General features: G+C 39.1%; 1 protein-coding gene across 1 annotated transcript; it reads right to left on the bottom strand.

The window, feature by feature from the left end:
* Positions 1 to 152: 152 nt before the first annotated feature.
* Positions 153 to 15,712, bottom strand: LOC139324397 (vomeronasal type-2 receptor 26-like). Its single transcript, XM_070954109.1, has 8 exons — positions 15,674 to 15,712; positions 12,520 to 12,641; positions 11,210 to 11,353; positions 8,654 to 8,945; positions 6,822 to 7,712; positions 3,473 to 3,688; positions 2,481 to 2,607; positions 153 to 1,054 (listed from the first exon to the last, which is right to left on the bottom strand). Exons 1-8 carry the CDS (start codon positions 15,710 to 15,712, stop codon positions 153 to 155), a joined length of 2,733 nt encoding a protein of 910 aa, XP_070810210.1.
* Positions 15,713 to 16,923: the final 1,211 nt, after the last annotated feature.

Raw genomic sequence — 16,923 nt, forward strand, 5'->3', positions numbered from 1 at the left:
GAATTTGGTAATTTTTGAGGGCCTATCTACATCAGTCGTTACTGCAGCAGGAATAAATACATCATCAAGGAAAAATGTTCTTTAAAACTACTTCTCAAAATCACCCTTTATTCCTGAAGGCATGCCCTCATATTGCCCTCATAATCTAACATTTATGTCTTTTTTCGAATAAGCTGTTCTCGATTATTCAGTTCAGGTCTTACCACAATAATATAGCATTTAGGAAAAAAGATGCAACTGAATAACCCAGCGCTGGAGGCCAAGATGGAGAAGATCTCCACAGCCACCATGTATTTTCCTTTGGTGCATAAATAGGTTGGGATGAATGACAACCAAACACTGCAAAACACCAGCATGCTGAAGGTGATGAACTTGGCTTCATTAAAACTGTCTGGCAACTTTCTGGCTAGAAAGGCCACAGTGAAACAGATAATAGTCAGAAAACCCATGTAGCTCAAAATGCAATAAAACATAATAACCGAGCCTTCATTACATATAAGAATGACTTCCTTAGTCATTGAGTGCACATCCACATCAGGGAATGGGGGGGAAATTGTCAGCCACAAAACACAGATTCCTGCTTGAAATATGGAGCATGTGAACACAATGGAATAGGCCAGTTTTTTCCCCACCCATTTCCTCATCCTGGATCCTGGTTTGGTCGCCATGAAAGCCAAGACCACTGAAATCGTTTTTGCTAATATGCTAGAAATGGAGACAGAAAAGACGAAACCAAAAGTGGTCTGGCGAAGAAAGCAAGTTGCTTGGTTAGGTCTTCCAATAAACAACAAGGGACAGAGGAAACACAAGAGGAGGGCAATGAGAAGAGTGTAGGTGAGACTCCGATTGTTGGCTTTCACAATGGCCGTATCATGGTGCTTCAGGAAGATGCCTAGTACCAGAAGTGAGATCAGAGATAGTAAAAGTGCTGAGACAGTTGCAGCGATAGCCAAAGGATCTTCAAAAGTGAGAAAGTTTGGAATTTTAGGAAGGCATTGATCCTGGAATTTGTTTGGATAGTGATCCTCTGGACAAATGAGACATATTTCTGCATCTGAAAGCAACAATCATAAATTTACTCAGAAATCTCTGGTGTAACATGCTCACAGAAATCCAGATGTATATTCACACAGAATGTAATGCAGCAAAGTATTCTTATATTCAATGGCCCTGAATGTTGCCTTATTATATGTAGGTACAGTTTTTATTTACTTCCTGCCTGGAGTATATGGGCAAGATTGTGATTTGTCTTTCATTCCTTTGCTTTTGAACAAGTTATAGATCCATCTTTCTATATCGTGGTTTAGGAACAAATCCTTTAGATTAGCCAGAAAGTTTCTTCAAATAGTTTTCTAATAGCTCTTGACAACTACTGCTTTTTAAATGTTCATGTAAAATGCCTTGAAATCAGTGGTGGGATTTAGCCAATTTGCACCATTTCGGGACAACCAGTTGTTAATTTTCTGAGCAGTTTGGCAAACTGGTTGTTGGAAGAAATCATTAGGGCAGAGAACCAGTTGTTAAATTACTTGAATCCCACCACTGCTTGAAATGGACAAATAGTTGACAAATACAATCAACCACATTCTTCCAGGACATATCTGCAACTTTACAGAATGAATCTTCACTCAAGTCTTCTTTTAGCTGATAAGATTGCATTTATTACTCTCTCTCCTTATTTTTTCATTCTTGATCCTAAACTATTAAATTCAGTTTCTAGATTATTTTGTTCAATTCTTTTCCAGATTAGATGATTGGCTGTTATTAAATGAACTATTATGAAATATTATTTGTGAAGTTCATTTAACCTAAAAAGAGTGATTCTAACAGTCAAATGCCAATGGAGAAATGTTGGAAGATCAACAACTGAGTTCTCTAACTACCGTATTTTTCAAAGTATAAGACACACTCCCCCCCCAAAAAGAGGGTGAAAATATGGGTGCATCTTATACACCAAATGTAGCCGTGCCCACCCGCTGGCTCCCACCCTTTTAAATATTTAGTTACTGTATTTTATGGAGTATAAGACGCTCTAGACTATAAGATGCACCTACCTTTTTGGGAGAGGAAAATAAGAAAAAAATCTGCCTCTGCCTCCCAGCAATTTGCCTTCTTGCAGCAAACAGCAGAGGCCTGCGCGACAATAGGCAATGGCAATCCCTGCAGCCTGAAACAGCTAATCAGGCAGTGCTGAAGCTGAAACAGGCGGTTTGCTGCTTGCTGCAAGGAGGTAAATTGCTGGGAGGCAGAGGCAGATTTTTTTTCTTGTTTTCCTCTCCCAAAAAGGTAGGTGCATCTTATAGTCTGGAGCATCTTATACTCCAAAAAATATGGTAACTAAATATTTATAAAGGAAAAGTTGCATTCCAGATCATTTAATTTTTTTAAAAAATATTTTATATACATACTGAATCTGGAGAACAGTTTCTTACATTTTTTCCCCTGAACCACTTTCTATACCTTTGCATAGTGTATCCTACCCTCTTGGTTTGAGAACATCCCATCTGGACATGGAGCACAATCATAGCAGCAAAATTTCTCTCCCTCCTTCTTTTTCTTACTGTAGCCAGGATGGCACTTTTCATTACACAGGGAAAGAGGTGGTACCTATCCAAAAATAAAGAAATGGTTCTAGTATTAAGGAAATCCCTGGAGGATCCATCTCACATTTGATGCTTCACTCAATGTATTTGGAGGAACCATCTACTATGTGTTTCCAGAATAGGAAACTGTATCTCTTCCATGAAGATTTTCATTCCTACAATGATGGATGTTTCAACTAAGGTAGCACAAAATAAAATAACCCACTGATTTAATAATTTTTTCCAGATTGTTAAGACACACATGGACATCTAATTCTTTCCAGTTACTATTACTTACATATGTTTGATTGAAGCAACCCAGTGTGTTTACCCCAAGGGGCTTTTCCAAAAAGCACCTGGAATTTCCTGGAAATGTTTCTCTTCTCCTCCAAAGGAGTTTCCCCAGGATGGGAAGAGAAATGTTTTCAAGGCAAAAAACCAAGGAAGTCCAGCTGTCTTTTGGAAAAGCACCTTTGGGACAACCATGACCTGGGCGATTGAGAATCTCTATGGACATTCAGTGAGTTTACACAATATGATAAATAAAAATCAAAATAAAATTGGGGTTCTGCCTGTTCTAGAACAAGGTCATCATATGAGTATGATTCATGAAATAGGCTATTGCATTAAGTCATTCCGTTGCTTCATCTGTTTGGGCATGATGTACCAATGCAGGAATTAAGTTTGTTAACCCCAGTTTGGAATTTACTATCTTCTGTGTAGTCAGAGAATGAATGTTTCCAGTTCAACTGATTTTCTAGTTTCTTTGTAGGAGGAACTTTCTGTGTGATCAAAAAGGTCTTCTCTGGACCAGGAATCATTGTCCTGATCTACTAGCATCATTGGAAGTGAACATTGTTCTTTCAAAAACATTATTGTTATTTTCTCACCTGAGTGAAATCTCTCTCCCATTCAATTTTATCTTCATCAATAGTAAATCCTTTGTGAGGATCCAATCTTCCAATATGGACCTTGATATAGGAATTATTAGGAAAAGTGACCAAGTTTGTAATATCAAATCCGCCTGCCAATTCTCCATGTTCATTAAATGTGATTTCATCTCCAGCACTATTGTTGAATGAAATCCTCTGAAGAAATGAATGAAGCTGCATAAGAAAGAAAAATAATGTAACAGGCTGTAAAGGATTGCAATGTTTTTTCTCCTGGGGGAGAAAAGATGCCCCCTGTTTGAAAGGCAAATCACACAACAAGGCAATGATTAAAATAGTAAATGTTAACTTGGATTCTATTCTTTTCTTTAAAACACAAAACTGTATCTCACTTACTTTGGCTATGTCCTGAGGGGAAATTCATTGCAGAAAGCAATTGTGTTCAGAAGAATTAGCAGTAAAAGTGACACCAGCCAGAGCATAGAAAAACCTCAAAGAAGTAGTGCAAGATCAGAAAATGTGGCCCATAGAGTCATGGAGAGTCGGACATGATCAGCGATGGTATTCAGCTGGTTCGGACCAGTTCACCCGCACCGGTAGCAGAAATCGCAGGTGGGCCTGCCTACCCGCCCACCTGCCCTGGCTCTGTGCCATCCTATTTAGGTACTTTTTGTGGCCAGGCGCATGCATGGAAGGTGCACGCACCAGCAAAGCAGATGCACGGAAAGCCAGGAGTATGCGTGGATGGGGCACGTGCACTCACATTTGCAAACCGGTAGGGAAAGTAAGTAAATACCACCCGTGGACATGACTGAATGAATAACATCATCAACATCATCATTATTTTCTTTAAATGATTAAATAATAAATTTTGGGAGTGATTTAGGACTTACTCTAATTAGGAAGGTTCAGATGGGAAGGTACGTGCATGAGATATTTTCTTAATTTAAATATACATCCACACTCTCCCTTTATATGTGATCATACATTTCTACAAATAAGAGACTCATAGAAAGGAGATGAACCTTATCTAAATGCTGCACTGAGAGGAAGATTTATTCAGACATGGACTGCTGTGATGTAAGCATTCTAGAAATATTCCAATTCTAGGAGTTCCAGAAAGAGATTAAATTTTGTCAAATGGACAAATTACCTGGAGAAAATATGGTAGACTCCCCCAGAAATGAAGAAGAAAAGAGCCTTGGTGGTGCAGCAGACTAAAGTGCTGTTAAGTAGCATCAGTTGCCTGCAATTATTGCAAGTTCAAATCTCACTAGACTCAAGGTTGACTCAGCCTTCCATCCTTTCGAGGTAGGTAAAATAAGGACCCGGATTGTGGGGGCAATAAGCTGACTTTGTATAAAAAAGAACACCGCTTATGGGGGCCGAAAGTAGGTATATACAAAAGTATGAAGGCTATTGCTTAATGCATTGTAAGCCACCCTGAGTCTCGGGAGAAGGGCGGCATATAAATCGAACCAATAAATAAATAAAATAAATAAACATTGGGAGATCAGGAATATATCATAGATACATCCATATGATTGCCTTATTTGTATGACTTAAGCCCATGATGGTGAAACTATGGCACATGTGCCACAGGTGGCATACGGAGCCATATTGGTGGGCACACGAGCGTTGCCCGAGCTCAGCTTCAGCACGTGCTGGCCAGCTGATTTTTGGGCCTTCTAGGTCCACCAGAACTTGGCAAATGGTCTGTTTCTGACCTCGGGAGGGCCTCCAGTGGAGTGGGGAAGGCTGTTTTTGCCCTCCCCAGGCTCCTGCCAAAAGTGGGGGGAGCATGGAGCATGGAGGGGTTGCACATTCATGCGTGGGGGAGGGCAGGGTGTATAGAATTATGGGTGTGGGCACGTGTGCGCGTGACTACCCCGCACTCCCCCAGCTTTTGGCACGTGATGGCAAAAAGGTTAGCCATCACTGACTTAAGCTATGGAATGGCCATGGAATATATTCTTCCAATATCAAAGGGATTGTCACAAACAAAATGTGATCAACCTGTTTTCCAAAGCCCCTAAGAACAGGACAGGAAGCAATGGAAACTAATCCTAGAAGTAAGAATAATTTTTCTGATAGTTAGAACAATTAATCACTGGCATGACTTGCCTCCAGCAGTTGTGGGTGCTCCAACACTGGAGGTTTTTAAGAAGAGATTGGACAACCATTTGGCTCAACCAGAAGGTTTACTGCTTGAACAGGAGGTTGGAGAAGACCTCCAAGGCAGTCGTGGGTTTCAATTTTTTTTACTGTGTGGCTTGGTGGGCGTGGCATGGCATGGCTTGGTGGGTATGGCTTGGTGGATATGGCAAGGGAAGGATACTGTAAAATCTCCATTCTGACCCCAGTCCAGGGGAATGATATTGTAAAATCTCCATTCCCTCCCCACTCTAGGGGAAGGTTACTGCAAAATCCCTATTTCCTCCCAATCAGCTGGGACTCAGGAGGCAGAGAATAGATGGGGGCAGGGCCAGTCAGAGATGGTATTTACCGGTTCTCTGAACTACTCAAAATTTCCGCTACCCGTTCTCCAGAACTGGTCAGAACCTGCTGAAACCCACCTCTGCTCCAAGGTCCTTTCCAACTCTGATATTGTATGCTCAATGTCATTCTGTTATTCACAAATCTATGTAGGCTTCTGATAACACTGTGGAGGTCTTTTGTCTTTCAAAATTCACCTTATAATTTTTGGGACTTCTGGTGATCTCCCAATAAAAGCATGAACTGGAGGTGATCCCGCCTAGCATCCAAGAACAAAAAAGGTCAGGTGGATCTTGTCAATATTTTTAAACATAGTGTTTTGCCATTCAAGTGATATTACCATATCTACAGACAAGAATCCTATAGAAAGGAGAGAAATCTTTTCTAAGCTTTGTACTGAGAGACCAATTTATTTACTCATGGATTAACATGATATGAACATTCTAGAAACATCAATTCCAGATGTTCCAGAAAAAGACTGAATTTTGTCAGATGGACAAAATATCTGAGGAAAATATGGTAGACTGCCCCAGAAATGGAGAACTTTGGAAGATCAGTAAGATGTCACAGATACATGTCTATGGTTACTTTATACGTAATCGCTAGCAGACCTTCAATGTCCTTTTCCAACTCTATTGTTCTGTCATTCTGTTATTAACAAGTCCATGCAAGCTTTTGGAAACACCATGGAGGTATTTCATGTTTCAGAATCTATCCTATAACTTTTGAATGTCCAATTAAAGCACCAACTGGATATGACTCCACTTAGCATCGAAGAACAGAAAAGGTCAGCTGGATCTTGCCAGTTTTTAAAAAAGGTTTTTATTGCCTTTTGTCATTCAAGTAATATTACCTGCCATGGTTTTATATTCTGAGGTGACAGTCTGCCTCCGTGTTTCAACGGTCTGTGGTTGATTCTGGTTGAGTACATTGCATGTAAGGTATGAGCCAATGCATAGACAGAATTATATATACTATAACTATGACCAAGCATGCTCATTTCAAAGTATGGTGCAGGAAGATCCTTTAAGGTTTTCTTTCTATTACATGGTAGAAAGGCGAGACTTAACACATTGATTTTGAAAAGGAAACAGTTGAATGCTTGTGACCAGAATTCATGGATAAAACCATCTTCTTCTTCCCAAAAGGGATTGACAGTCTCAAGAAATTGTTGAAAACCTTGAATTTGCTTTGAGTGAATATTGAAAGAAAGAGCTCCATGGAAGATTTGGGGTTTAACATCAATAAACTTTTGAAAGTGAAATAAAGTGAAATCAATTTGGGCTGTAGTAACCCATACCCTTTTTGGACTGTACTTCTCCTTTCCCCATGGGAATATATATTGCATGGTCTGAGTTGTTTGTATAGCGACTGCCAACCAAATAATGGATGCAGTTTCTCCATGTACAAGGACAACTTTAGCTGTACTTAGCATAAAATTCTTCAAAATGTCCATTCTCTCAAAGATCATTGTACCTATTTCATCAAAAAAATAGATATGTTTTGTCAACCTTACTGAGAAAGCTGGACAGATTCCTTTCTGTAGAAGCATTTGCTCAACTGTCCGTAAGAAATATGTTCCACTCTCATCATCTGTAGCCATGAGTCCAAGCCATCTCCATTGGAAATACAGAAGCAATTGGACAAGTCCTTGGTACTGAAGTAATTCACTGGGAACCATGCGGAGAAACGGAGCGGAATGGATCTGATCATTGGATGCTGGTTGAAATGAGCCATATGAAATCTCAAAAAAAAAAAAAAAAAAAAAAAGTGAAAATTTCAGAGTTCAAACAGGGATTCTAAGTCCCCACCACCACCCCAGGAGTCATTGCTTCATTGATTTATTTAAGCATATATTTTCTTATCCAGAAATGCCATTACAAGCCTGCCAATGAGGACTCTCAGTTATCTGGACAAAAGTGTCTGAAGATTGAATTATGGCAACTAGACAATTTTATTCATTAAAGGTAAAGGTAAAGGTTCCCCTCGCACATATGTGCTAGTCGTTCCCGATTCTAGGGGTCGATGCTCATCTCTGTTTCAAAGCTGAAGAGCCAGCACTGTCCAAAGATGTCTCCATGGTCATGTGGCCGACATGACAAACGCCAAAGGTGCACGGAATGTTATCTTCCTACCAAAGGTGATCCCTATTTTCTACTTAATTTTTTTACATGCTTTCAAACTGCTAGGTTGGCAGAAACTGGGACAAGTAATGGGAGCTCACCCCATTTCACAGCACTAGGGATTTTGCACCACTGAACTGCTGACCTTTCCACTGACAAGCTCAGCGTTTTAGTCACTGAGCCCTTTATTGATTGGCTAGAGTCATTGTGGTGCTCATCCAGTTTTTTACCCTTGCTTTCTTCCTAGGGTTGAGAGTGATTGGCCCAAGGTCATCCAGCTGGCTTCATTTCAAGACAGGATCAGAAATCCTGGCATTAGGTTTCCAACCTGGGGCTTAACCCTTACAACAAACTGGCTCCTAAATATTCAAATTAGTCTGGCCTAATCGAAATCATCTGAATCTAGTGCACACATTTATGAATATGATATTGTAAATAGTGAAATCATTTCAGCTCTTTTTGTTTTCACCTTATCACATCGCTCTCACCTAAAGGATCATTATAGTGGTAGCATTAATGAAGGTAAAAGATGAATAAAAATGGAGAATTTTTCATGTATTACCTGTGGAACCTTATAAAGATGTAAGATATCTGCCATGCGTGAGGTTGTATCAGAGCCAAATCCCCCAATAACTCCTATTACGTTTTTCTGACTGCCACATTTGTAGTTTGGAATGAACTCTTGTGAAGTGAAGAGCAGGTCCAAAATAGTGTGGTAAGTCATCTTTGAATCAGAGTAGCTGTCAAAGATGTGGAACCCAAGAGTAACATTGGGTAAAATCTTGGGATTGTTATTGATCTCATCAATAGCAAAGACCAAAGCTAGAATATGCTGGTAGAACTTGGTCACCACTCTGGAAATGGAGGACATTTTTGTTAGATGATAGTTTTAAACAGTGCACAAAATCAGTATGTTTAAGGCATATTTCCATCACACGCTTAAGACTTTTTTATTTCATCAAGCTGGCCTGGCCTAAATCTTCTCCCCTTTTTTAATGTAAATTTTAATTTGTTTTTAAATTATGGGATATTTTAAATTCAGCCAAATTATTTAATTCGTTTTTAATTTATTTTAAAGTTTTGTATTTATGTGTTTTATCTTGTGGCTATTCACCGCCCTGAGTCCTTCGGGAGAAGGGCGGTATAGAAATTTAATAAAATAAATAAATAAAATAAATAAATACTGATGTAGTTTTGAATGGACAATTGCATGTGCATAGTTTTGAATGGAAAATTGTATGTGCCTCAGTATACAAAAGGAGCACAATTTAAGTAAAGTTAATCTTATTAGCATCCTCTTTGAAAATGTATTGTGATTATCCTGGAATGAATTCAGGCTTTCATGCCATAACATGAAACATGTTTTGATCAGTTTTTAACCAAAGTAATCTTTGATATCTCAGAGCTGTTCTCAGTAGCATGGAGTTGTCAAAACAGAATGTTAATTCCACTTTTTTTCTTTTTGAAAGCTTGAAAATGAAAAGCAATGGATGAATAAACTTTTCAAAAGTCAGACTACTGATCCTTCTATCTCAGTGTTGATACCCTGAAGTGCAGTCATTCAGGGCTTAAACTGGGTTATCCCGATAATTTTGTCAATAATCTTCTCATCGTTCCTATCACCCATCTCCTCCCACTTATGACTGTATGACTGTAACCTTGTTGCTGGTATCCTTAAGATTTATATTGACTGTTTCCCAATGACTATCATTAAGTGTTGTACCTTTTGATTCTTGACAAATGTAACTTCTTTTATGTACTCTGAGAGCATATGCACCAAGACAAATTCCTTGTGTGTCCAATCACACTTGGCCAATAAAGAATTCTATTCTATTCTATTCTATTCTATTCTATTCTATTCTATTCTATTCTATTCTATTCTATTCTATTCTATTCTATTCTATTCTATTCATATCTGGCAGAATGGCTAAATCCATTCCTAAGAAATCATTTACACAGGCTCAAATCCGTTCATGTGTATAGAAACTTAAAACAGTGTCTGTTATATGAATATAAGGACTAATAAAATACACATCAAAAGGATATGAATAGTCACTAATAAGAATCAGCATAGGAAAAAATAGAGCAAACAAAACTTGTATTATTGACGACAATATTTGAACTTATCTCTGAACTTCAGCGAAAGGCCTAATATGAAGAAATTTAAACCCACAATAGGTGGTCCTGATCATTAAACATCTTATTTTATTATGGTTTTCCAATATACTTTATACCTCTTTTTTTCTATTTTCAGATCATGTATTCCTTACAAATTTCAAAATAAGGTGTGTTTTATATCCCTTTATAAATATAATTCTGGCATAATTATGTCTGTTCTTTCATTTTCCCCTTCTATAAATAAGACTCAAAATCTGTGCATTAGAACTGGAAGTCAGGAAGGAGACATTAGGGATTTTGTGTCATTGTGTCCTTTTGGAATAATGTTTTCCTATGTACTAAAGTAGATCACAGCTGGATTTCCAAGTATTCTGTTAATAATATGAGAAGATTCTCCTCACAGTGAAAGCTTGAACATTTCACTTTATTCTCAACAAATTACTGCTGTCTATTTGATACTATCCATCCATCCATTCATCCATCCATGCTTCCATCCATCCATTCATGCATCCATCCATCCTTCCAGCCATCCTTCCAGCCATCCTTCCATCCACCAAAATTCTATTGATAATATGAGAAGATTCTCCTCACAGTGAAGCTTGAACATTTCACTGTATTCTCAACAAATCACTGCTGTCTATTTGATACTGTCCATCCATCCATCCATCCATCCATCTATCCATCCATCCATCTATCCATCCTTCCATCCATCCTTCCATCCATCCATCCAGCCTTCCAGCCATCCTTCCATCCACCAAAATTCTGTTGATAATATGAGAAGATTCTCCTCACAGAGAAGCTTGAACATTTCACTGTATTCTCAACAAACAACTGTTATCTATATCCATCCATCCATCCATCCATCCATCCATCCATCCATCCATCCAACCATCCATCCATCCATCTATCCTTTTAGAATAAAATACTCTGCAAACAATCAAATAAACATGAAAATAATGTATTTTTATAGGCTAGTGTTCACACTGTTATGACCTCTTACATTGGTATGCTAGGTGACTCCTGAGAAGGGTGTTTGTTGAAAAAAATATTGAAGAAAATGTAATGGATATGAGACACCATCCCACCAATGAAGAAATTGCCTGGTTCATACCATTCATGTGGGATATAGAGAGGATCTTGTCCACTGCATGAAAAGGCATGTGAGTTGTTCACCCCATTGAGGAGAAAGAAGAGAAAAAACAGAACCAGCATCACTCCCATTCTGAAGACAATGTTCCCTCTGCACATTAAACCTTCCATTTCTCTTTACTACATTATTGCAACTGTTGGCCAGATTTCAATTTGAGTGACTAGATGACTGACAGCTTTATTTCCCAGAGGACCTTGCATTCTCTCTATCAGAATATCTTGCCTTCAGAAGTTGTGGGTGCTCCATCACTGTAGGCTTTTAAGAAGAGACTGAACAGCCTCCTGTCTGAAATGGTATAGGGTCTCCTGCTTGAGCAGAGGGTTAGACCAAAAGACCTCCAAGGTCCCTTCCAACCCTGATGTTGTATGTTCAATGTTCTTCCTGTCCCTCAAATTACAAAAGCAGGCTTTGAGAATCACCTGAGAATCAATATTTGAAATCCGATTTATTCATTATGAGATAGAAGCTGGCCAAAGTAACAGAGCCCTCCTATTCTCTTGTCTATTGACAAAATGCCAGGGTGAATATAAAATATTTGATTTAGTTGATTCCTCTTCTAGAAAGCCTTTGGAGGTTTTAGCATTGAGGAATATTATAGTGATGTTGATAGTTAGCATTAGTTGCATAAATTCTGTTGGGACATGAAAACCTTACAGGCTGTTAAATACACTGATGAGTTCTGGAAGTCCAAAATAAACAACTGAAGTAATAAACAATTCAATTAAAGAATGATGGAAGTCAACTGCTTCCCTTTCGCCTTTCAGCTCCCTCCCATATTGGGGTAGACCAGGTGCTTCGATAGAAAAACACTTAATCTCTCCCCTGGCTCAAGCTGATAAAGGGAAGAGAACTTGTGGCTCAGAGGTTAACACAACTGCCTAATATGCAGGCAGCCCAAGTTCGAATCTGAGTAAGGGTATGGCTAGCTGATGACAGATAAATAGCTTGAAATAGATCTATACTAATCTCCCTTTATTTCTTTACCAGCAAATATAAATTTGGTATGAAATGGTTTGTCGTGAATGCGACTGCTTGAGAACTCCTGGATTGGAGCTGAAAGGCGAAAGGGAAGCAGTATGCTCCCTCCCATATTGGGGTTGACCAGGTGCTTCGATAGAAAAACACTATATACAGTATGTTGCTCCTAGAAGCATTTCCACCTGAAATGTAGAAGGAGCTGGATTAAACCCTCATACTGAAGGACTTCATTTGGGACCATACGATAGAAGGAAGGGAAATGTGATTCGGTAGTGACTTTAGATTCAAATGACCCATAAGAAATCTAGGGGAAGAAAAGAATGAAACATGAGAATGAGAAAGGAACACAATGGGAATAGTTAGATTTATTTTACATACTTTAAACTTTAAAGGAGAATAGTTGTAGCTCAGGGTTGAAATGAAGGGTCCTTGGTGCTTTCTGAGCTTGGTTGTTTTCTTGCAGAGTTTTCATTACCCAAACTAGGTAATATCATCAGTGCCGATGCTTGCTAGCATGATTGTTTGACTGAAACTGATGATGTTCAACTGATGATGTACAGAGCCCACTGTAACAACATTGCCAAAAAGGCTCTAAGAGTTGTTAACCTAATCTTGCGTAACTTCTTCTCTGGTAATATTGTACTGCTAACTAGAGCATATAAAACATTTGCTAGACCAATTCTCGAATACAGCTCATCTGTCTGGAACCCGCACTGCATATCGGACATTAACACAATTGAGTGAGTCCGGAGATACTTCACGAGAAGAGTCCTCTACTCCTCTGCTCACAACAGAATACCTTATGCCACCAGGCTTGAAATTTTGGGCTTAGACAATTTAGAACTATGCCGCCTTTGGTCTGACCTAAGCGTAGTACATAAAATTATCTGCTACAACATTCTACCTGTCAATGACTACTTCAGCTTCAACCACAACAATACATGAGCACACAATAGATACAAACTCAAGATAAACGACTCCAATGGCAGAAAATATGACTTCAGCAACAGAGTGGTCAATGCCTGGAATGCACTACCTGACTCTGTGGTTTCATCCCCAAAAGTGAAATAAGGTGAAATCAGTTTGGGCTGTAATAATTCATACGGTTTTGGACCGTACTTCTCATTTTCCCTTGGAAATATATATTGGATCATCCAAGTTGTTTGTATAGCAAATATTGGAGTTCAAAGAAGGATTTCAGTTTGTTATTTCTCATGAATCATTGGTTCATTGATTGATTTAAACATGTCTTTCCTTATCCAGAAATGTCAATGAAGTGGCCTATACAGAAGGGCGAAATGTTATCAAAAAGGATTTGCCAGAAAAACAAAGAAGATGGGAAGGTGATCTGATTATCTGTACTGAACACTGAATAAATAGATATTGCTGTAATTGGTGACAATAACAACAGTTATGATAATTCCAAAATACTGTATATTCACCAAGGGGCAAGGAATTGTTCTTTAAATAATGTTTGTATTTGGAAACTTTTCAAATAAAAATAAAAATAAAACATAAAAATTAAATTAAACACAAAAAGCAAAAAAGACATAAAAATGAAGTAGTATATTAAAAGTTTCATATTTTATGTTTTCTTTCTTTTTTGGGGGGGGCTTCAAAAATTATATTTAAAATAATTTTTTATTAGAGTATAAATATTAAAAAAAACATAACATGACATACACACAACAAACATTTATACAACATATAAAGAAAAAAAGATTATGTTTCCTTCTTAAGCATTGTTTCAAAGTGACATTCTGCTTGTTATATATTTCTTCACCTCTTCTTAGTCTAATGATATTTTCTATACCGGTAATATTTCCCCCTAAATTTTTTGTTTATTTCTAATTTTTAACCAATTATACCACTTATTCCATATTTTGTAGTAGTCTGATTCTTCTCTTTCTTGTATTTCTTTGGTTAACCTGTCCATTTCAGCGCATTCTAGAATTTTTTCTATTAAGTCTGTTTCGTTTGGTGTTCTTTCTTGCTTCCAATTTTTTGCATATATTATTCTTGCAGCTGTTAGTATGTGAATTGTGAGATATTTGATATCTTTATCTGGCACCAATTACAGCCTCGAGTAGTAATTATCTACAATTATCTATAGACTTTTAGCTATGCAATTTGGGATGGACACCCTTCGAATGGTGAGGGAGTATGAATGGATTTCCAGAAAAATTGCAGACTACAGGAACCATTAGCACTACTCAGGTGACCCTGAGGACACAGATAAACCTCCAAGTGCCTCAATTACTGTCTAAAAGGATGCAAATGATCAGCTGTCTGTAAGGAATATAAATCCTTCCATTCCCCACCATCCAGTCAGAGCTGAAGCAGTTTCTTGGATGAGAAGTGAAATGTCTTCAAAGAAAAAAAACAAGACAGTCCAGCTGCCTCTTGAACAAGGACCTTTGGTACAGCCTCGAGTCTTTTTGTGTATGACACAACAAGCTTTGCACACCTGGATTGGGGCATTTTTCTGCCATTCTTCCTTGCAAATCCTCGCAAGCTCAGTCAGGTTGGATGGTGACCATTGGTGGACAGTCATTTTCAGGTCCCTCCGGAGATGTTCAATAAAAGGAACTGAACTGAACACACTCAAAACCATAGAAATGGTGGTGGACTTTAGGAGAAACCCTCCCATACTACCACCTCTTACAATACTAGACAACACAGTATCAACAGTAGAGACCTTCAAATTTCTAGGTTCTGCCATATCTCAAGACTTAAAATGGACACCTAACATCAAAAACATCATCAAAAAAGCACAACAAAGAATGTTCTTCCTACGCCAACTCAGAAAGCTCAAACTGCCCAAGGAGCTGCTGATACAGTTCTACAGAGGAATTATTGAGTCTGTCATCTGCACCTCTATAACTGTCTGCATTACTATTAATCTTCTCATCGTCCTATCTCCTCCCACTTATGACTATATGACTGTAACCTTGTTGCTGGTATTCTTACGATTTATATTGACTGTTTCCTAATATGATTTGATTGCTTATTTGTTCCCTATGACTTTCATTAAGTGTTGTACCTTATGATTCTTATGAATGTATCTTTTCTTTTATGTACACTGAGAGTGTATGTACCAAGACAAATTTCTTGTGTGTCCAATCACACTTGGCCAATAAAGAATTCTATTCTATTCTATTCTATTCTATTCTATTCTATTCTATTCTATTCTATTCTATTCTATTCTATTCTATTCTATTCTATTCTATTCTATTCTATTCTTCAAATCAAGGTTCTGGCTGGGCTACTCTAGGACAGCGGTGTCAAATTCAAGGCCTGCGGGCCAGATCTGGTTGCAGGGTGCTTAGATCTGACCTGCAGGGCCTCCCTGGTAACAGCAAAGGACTGACCCATGGTGCCTCTGCCAGTGAAAACAGAGCTCGGGAGAGCTGCATGCCCACTTCCTGAGTTCTGTTTTCAGCTGAAACAGCTTCCTGCAGCACTCTGCCAGCAAAAGTGGAGCTTGGGGGAGGGGCATGCACCCCTCTGAGTTCCGTTTTTGCTGGCAGAGTGCTAAGAAACTACTAGCAAAAGTGGCAGTTGATCACAAGGCAAGGAGGCATTGAGAAATGTTTCCCTTTTGCATTTAAGCATCCAAGAAGAGACAGAAAAGGAGAAAGGGAAAGAGCAAAAAGAAAGAAAAAGAAAGAAAGATGGGAAGGAGGTAGAAAGAAGGGAGAATGAAGAGGGAGGGAAAAAGAAGACAAAGAAAGGAAGGAAGGGAGGGAGGGAGGGAGGGAGGAGAATATAATGAGAGGGAGGAAGGGAGGGTGTGAGGGAAGTCTGCATTAGCACTTGGCCATCAGCGACCCTGCTGTTGTGGCCTGCCAGTGGCCTGCACAGATTGTTGCTGATCCCGATGACGAGGAGGCTGGTGTGGTGCTGCGCCAGCAGCCTGTGCAGCCGGTGCTTGAGTTGGACAGCGAGGAGGCTGAAGAAGATGTGGTGCCAGAGGCAGGGATTCAGTCAGGGCCTTCAGAACCTCCAGAGGTCCTTTAAGTGAAGATGATGAAGAGGAGGAGCCTCTTCTCAATGTACGGGCATGCAGAGCTGCCAAAAGGCAGGAGTGGTTCCTCAGGAGGAGGTCTTCTCGAGAGTAAGGCTTGGGGCTAATTGGCCATGCCCTTTAAGAAAGAATGCAGCTTGTAACAAGCTGCAGGAAACAACTTTAGTTCGCTAATCATCATGTTGGGATTTCTCTGCAACCTTGCTTCTGGGCTTTCTGCCAGCTCCAGTAAGACTGACTATCTTATCTGTGGAATTCTGGCAGGCTGTTAAGAATTATTATTAACAACTGGCATTTGCTAAAACTGCGTTATTTGAGTAAACTAAGTTTTGTTCAGAGTTTGTGTGTGCTGTGTTCTTTGGGATCCGTAGCTGGGGCAGAACACCTGCTGCCTTTTTGGCATTCCCTTGTCTCCTCCTCCTGATTTCTCCTGGTGGTCTCTCATCCTATCACTGACGATGCTTTGGTTACAAATCTGGGTCTCCTTGCATGGAGACGGAGTGGGCTACACACTTTGCCCTCCCACACACCCCATGTGCAACCTGGAGAAGGAGAGTGA

Source organism: Pituophis catenifer, unplaced genomic scaffold (genome assembly GCF_029215685.1).
Source record: "Pituophis catenifer annectens isolate HBS135680 unplaced genomic scaffold, rPitCat1.0.hap2 SCAF_15, whole genome shotgun sequence".
Lineage (NCBI taxonomy): Eukaryota > Metazoa > Chordata > Lepidosauria > Squamata > Colubridae > Pituophis > Pituophis catenifer.

Coding starts and splice junctions, on each gene's coding strand:
- LOC139324397 (XM_070954109.1), bottom strand. CDS start 15,712: ATGGGTCAGTCCTTTGCTGTTACCAGGGAGGCCCTGCAG. Junction 12,642..15,673: donor TTACCAGGGAGGCCCTGCAG/GTCAGATCTAAG, acceptor TTCTTCCCCTAG/ATTTCTTATGGGTCATTTGA. Junction 1,055..2,480: donor GATGTTCTCAAACCAAGAGG/GTAGGATACACT, acceptor TGTTGCTTTCAG/ATGCAGAAATATGTCTCATT.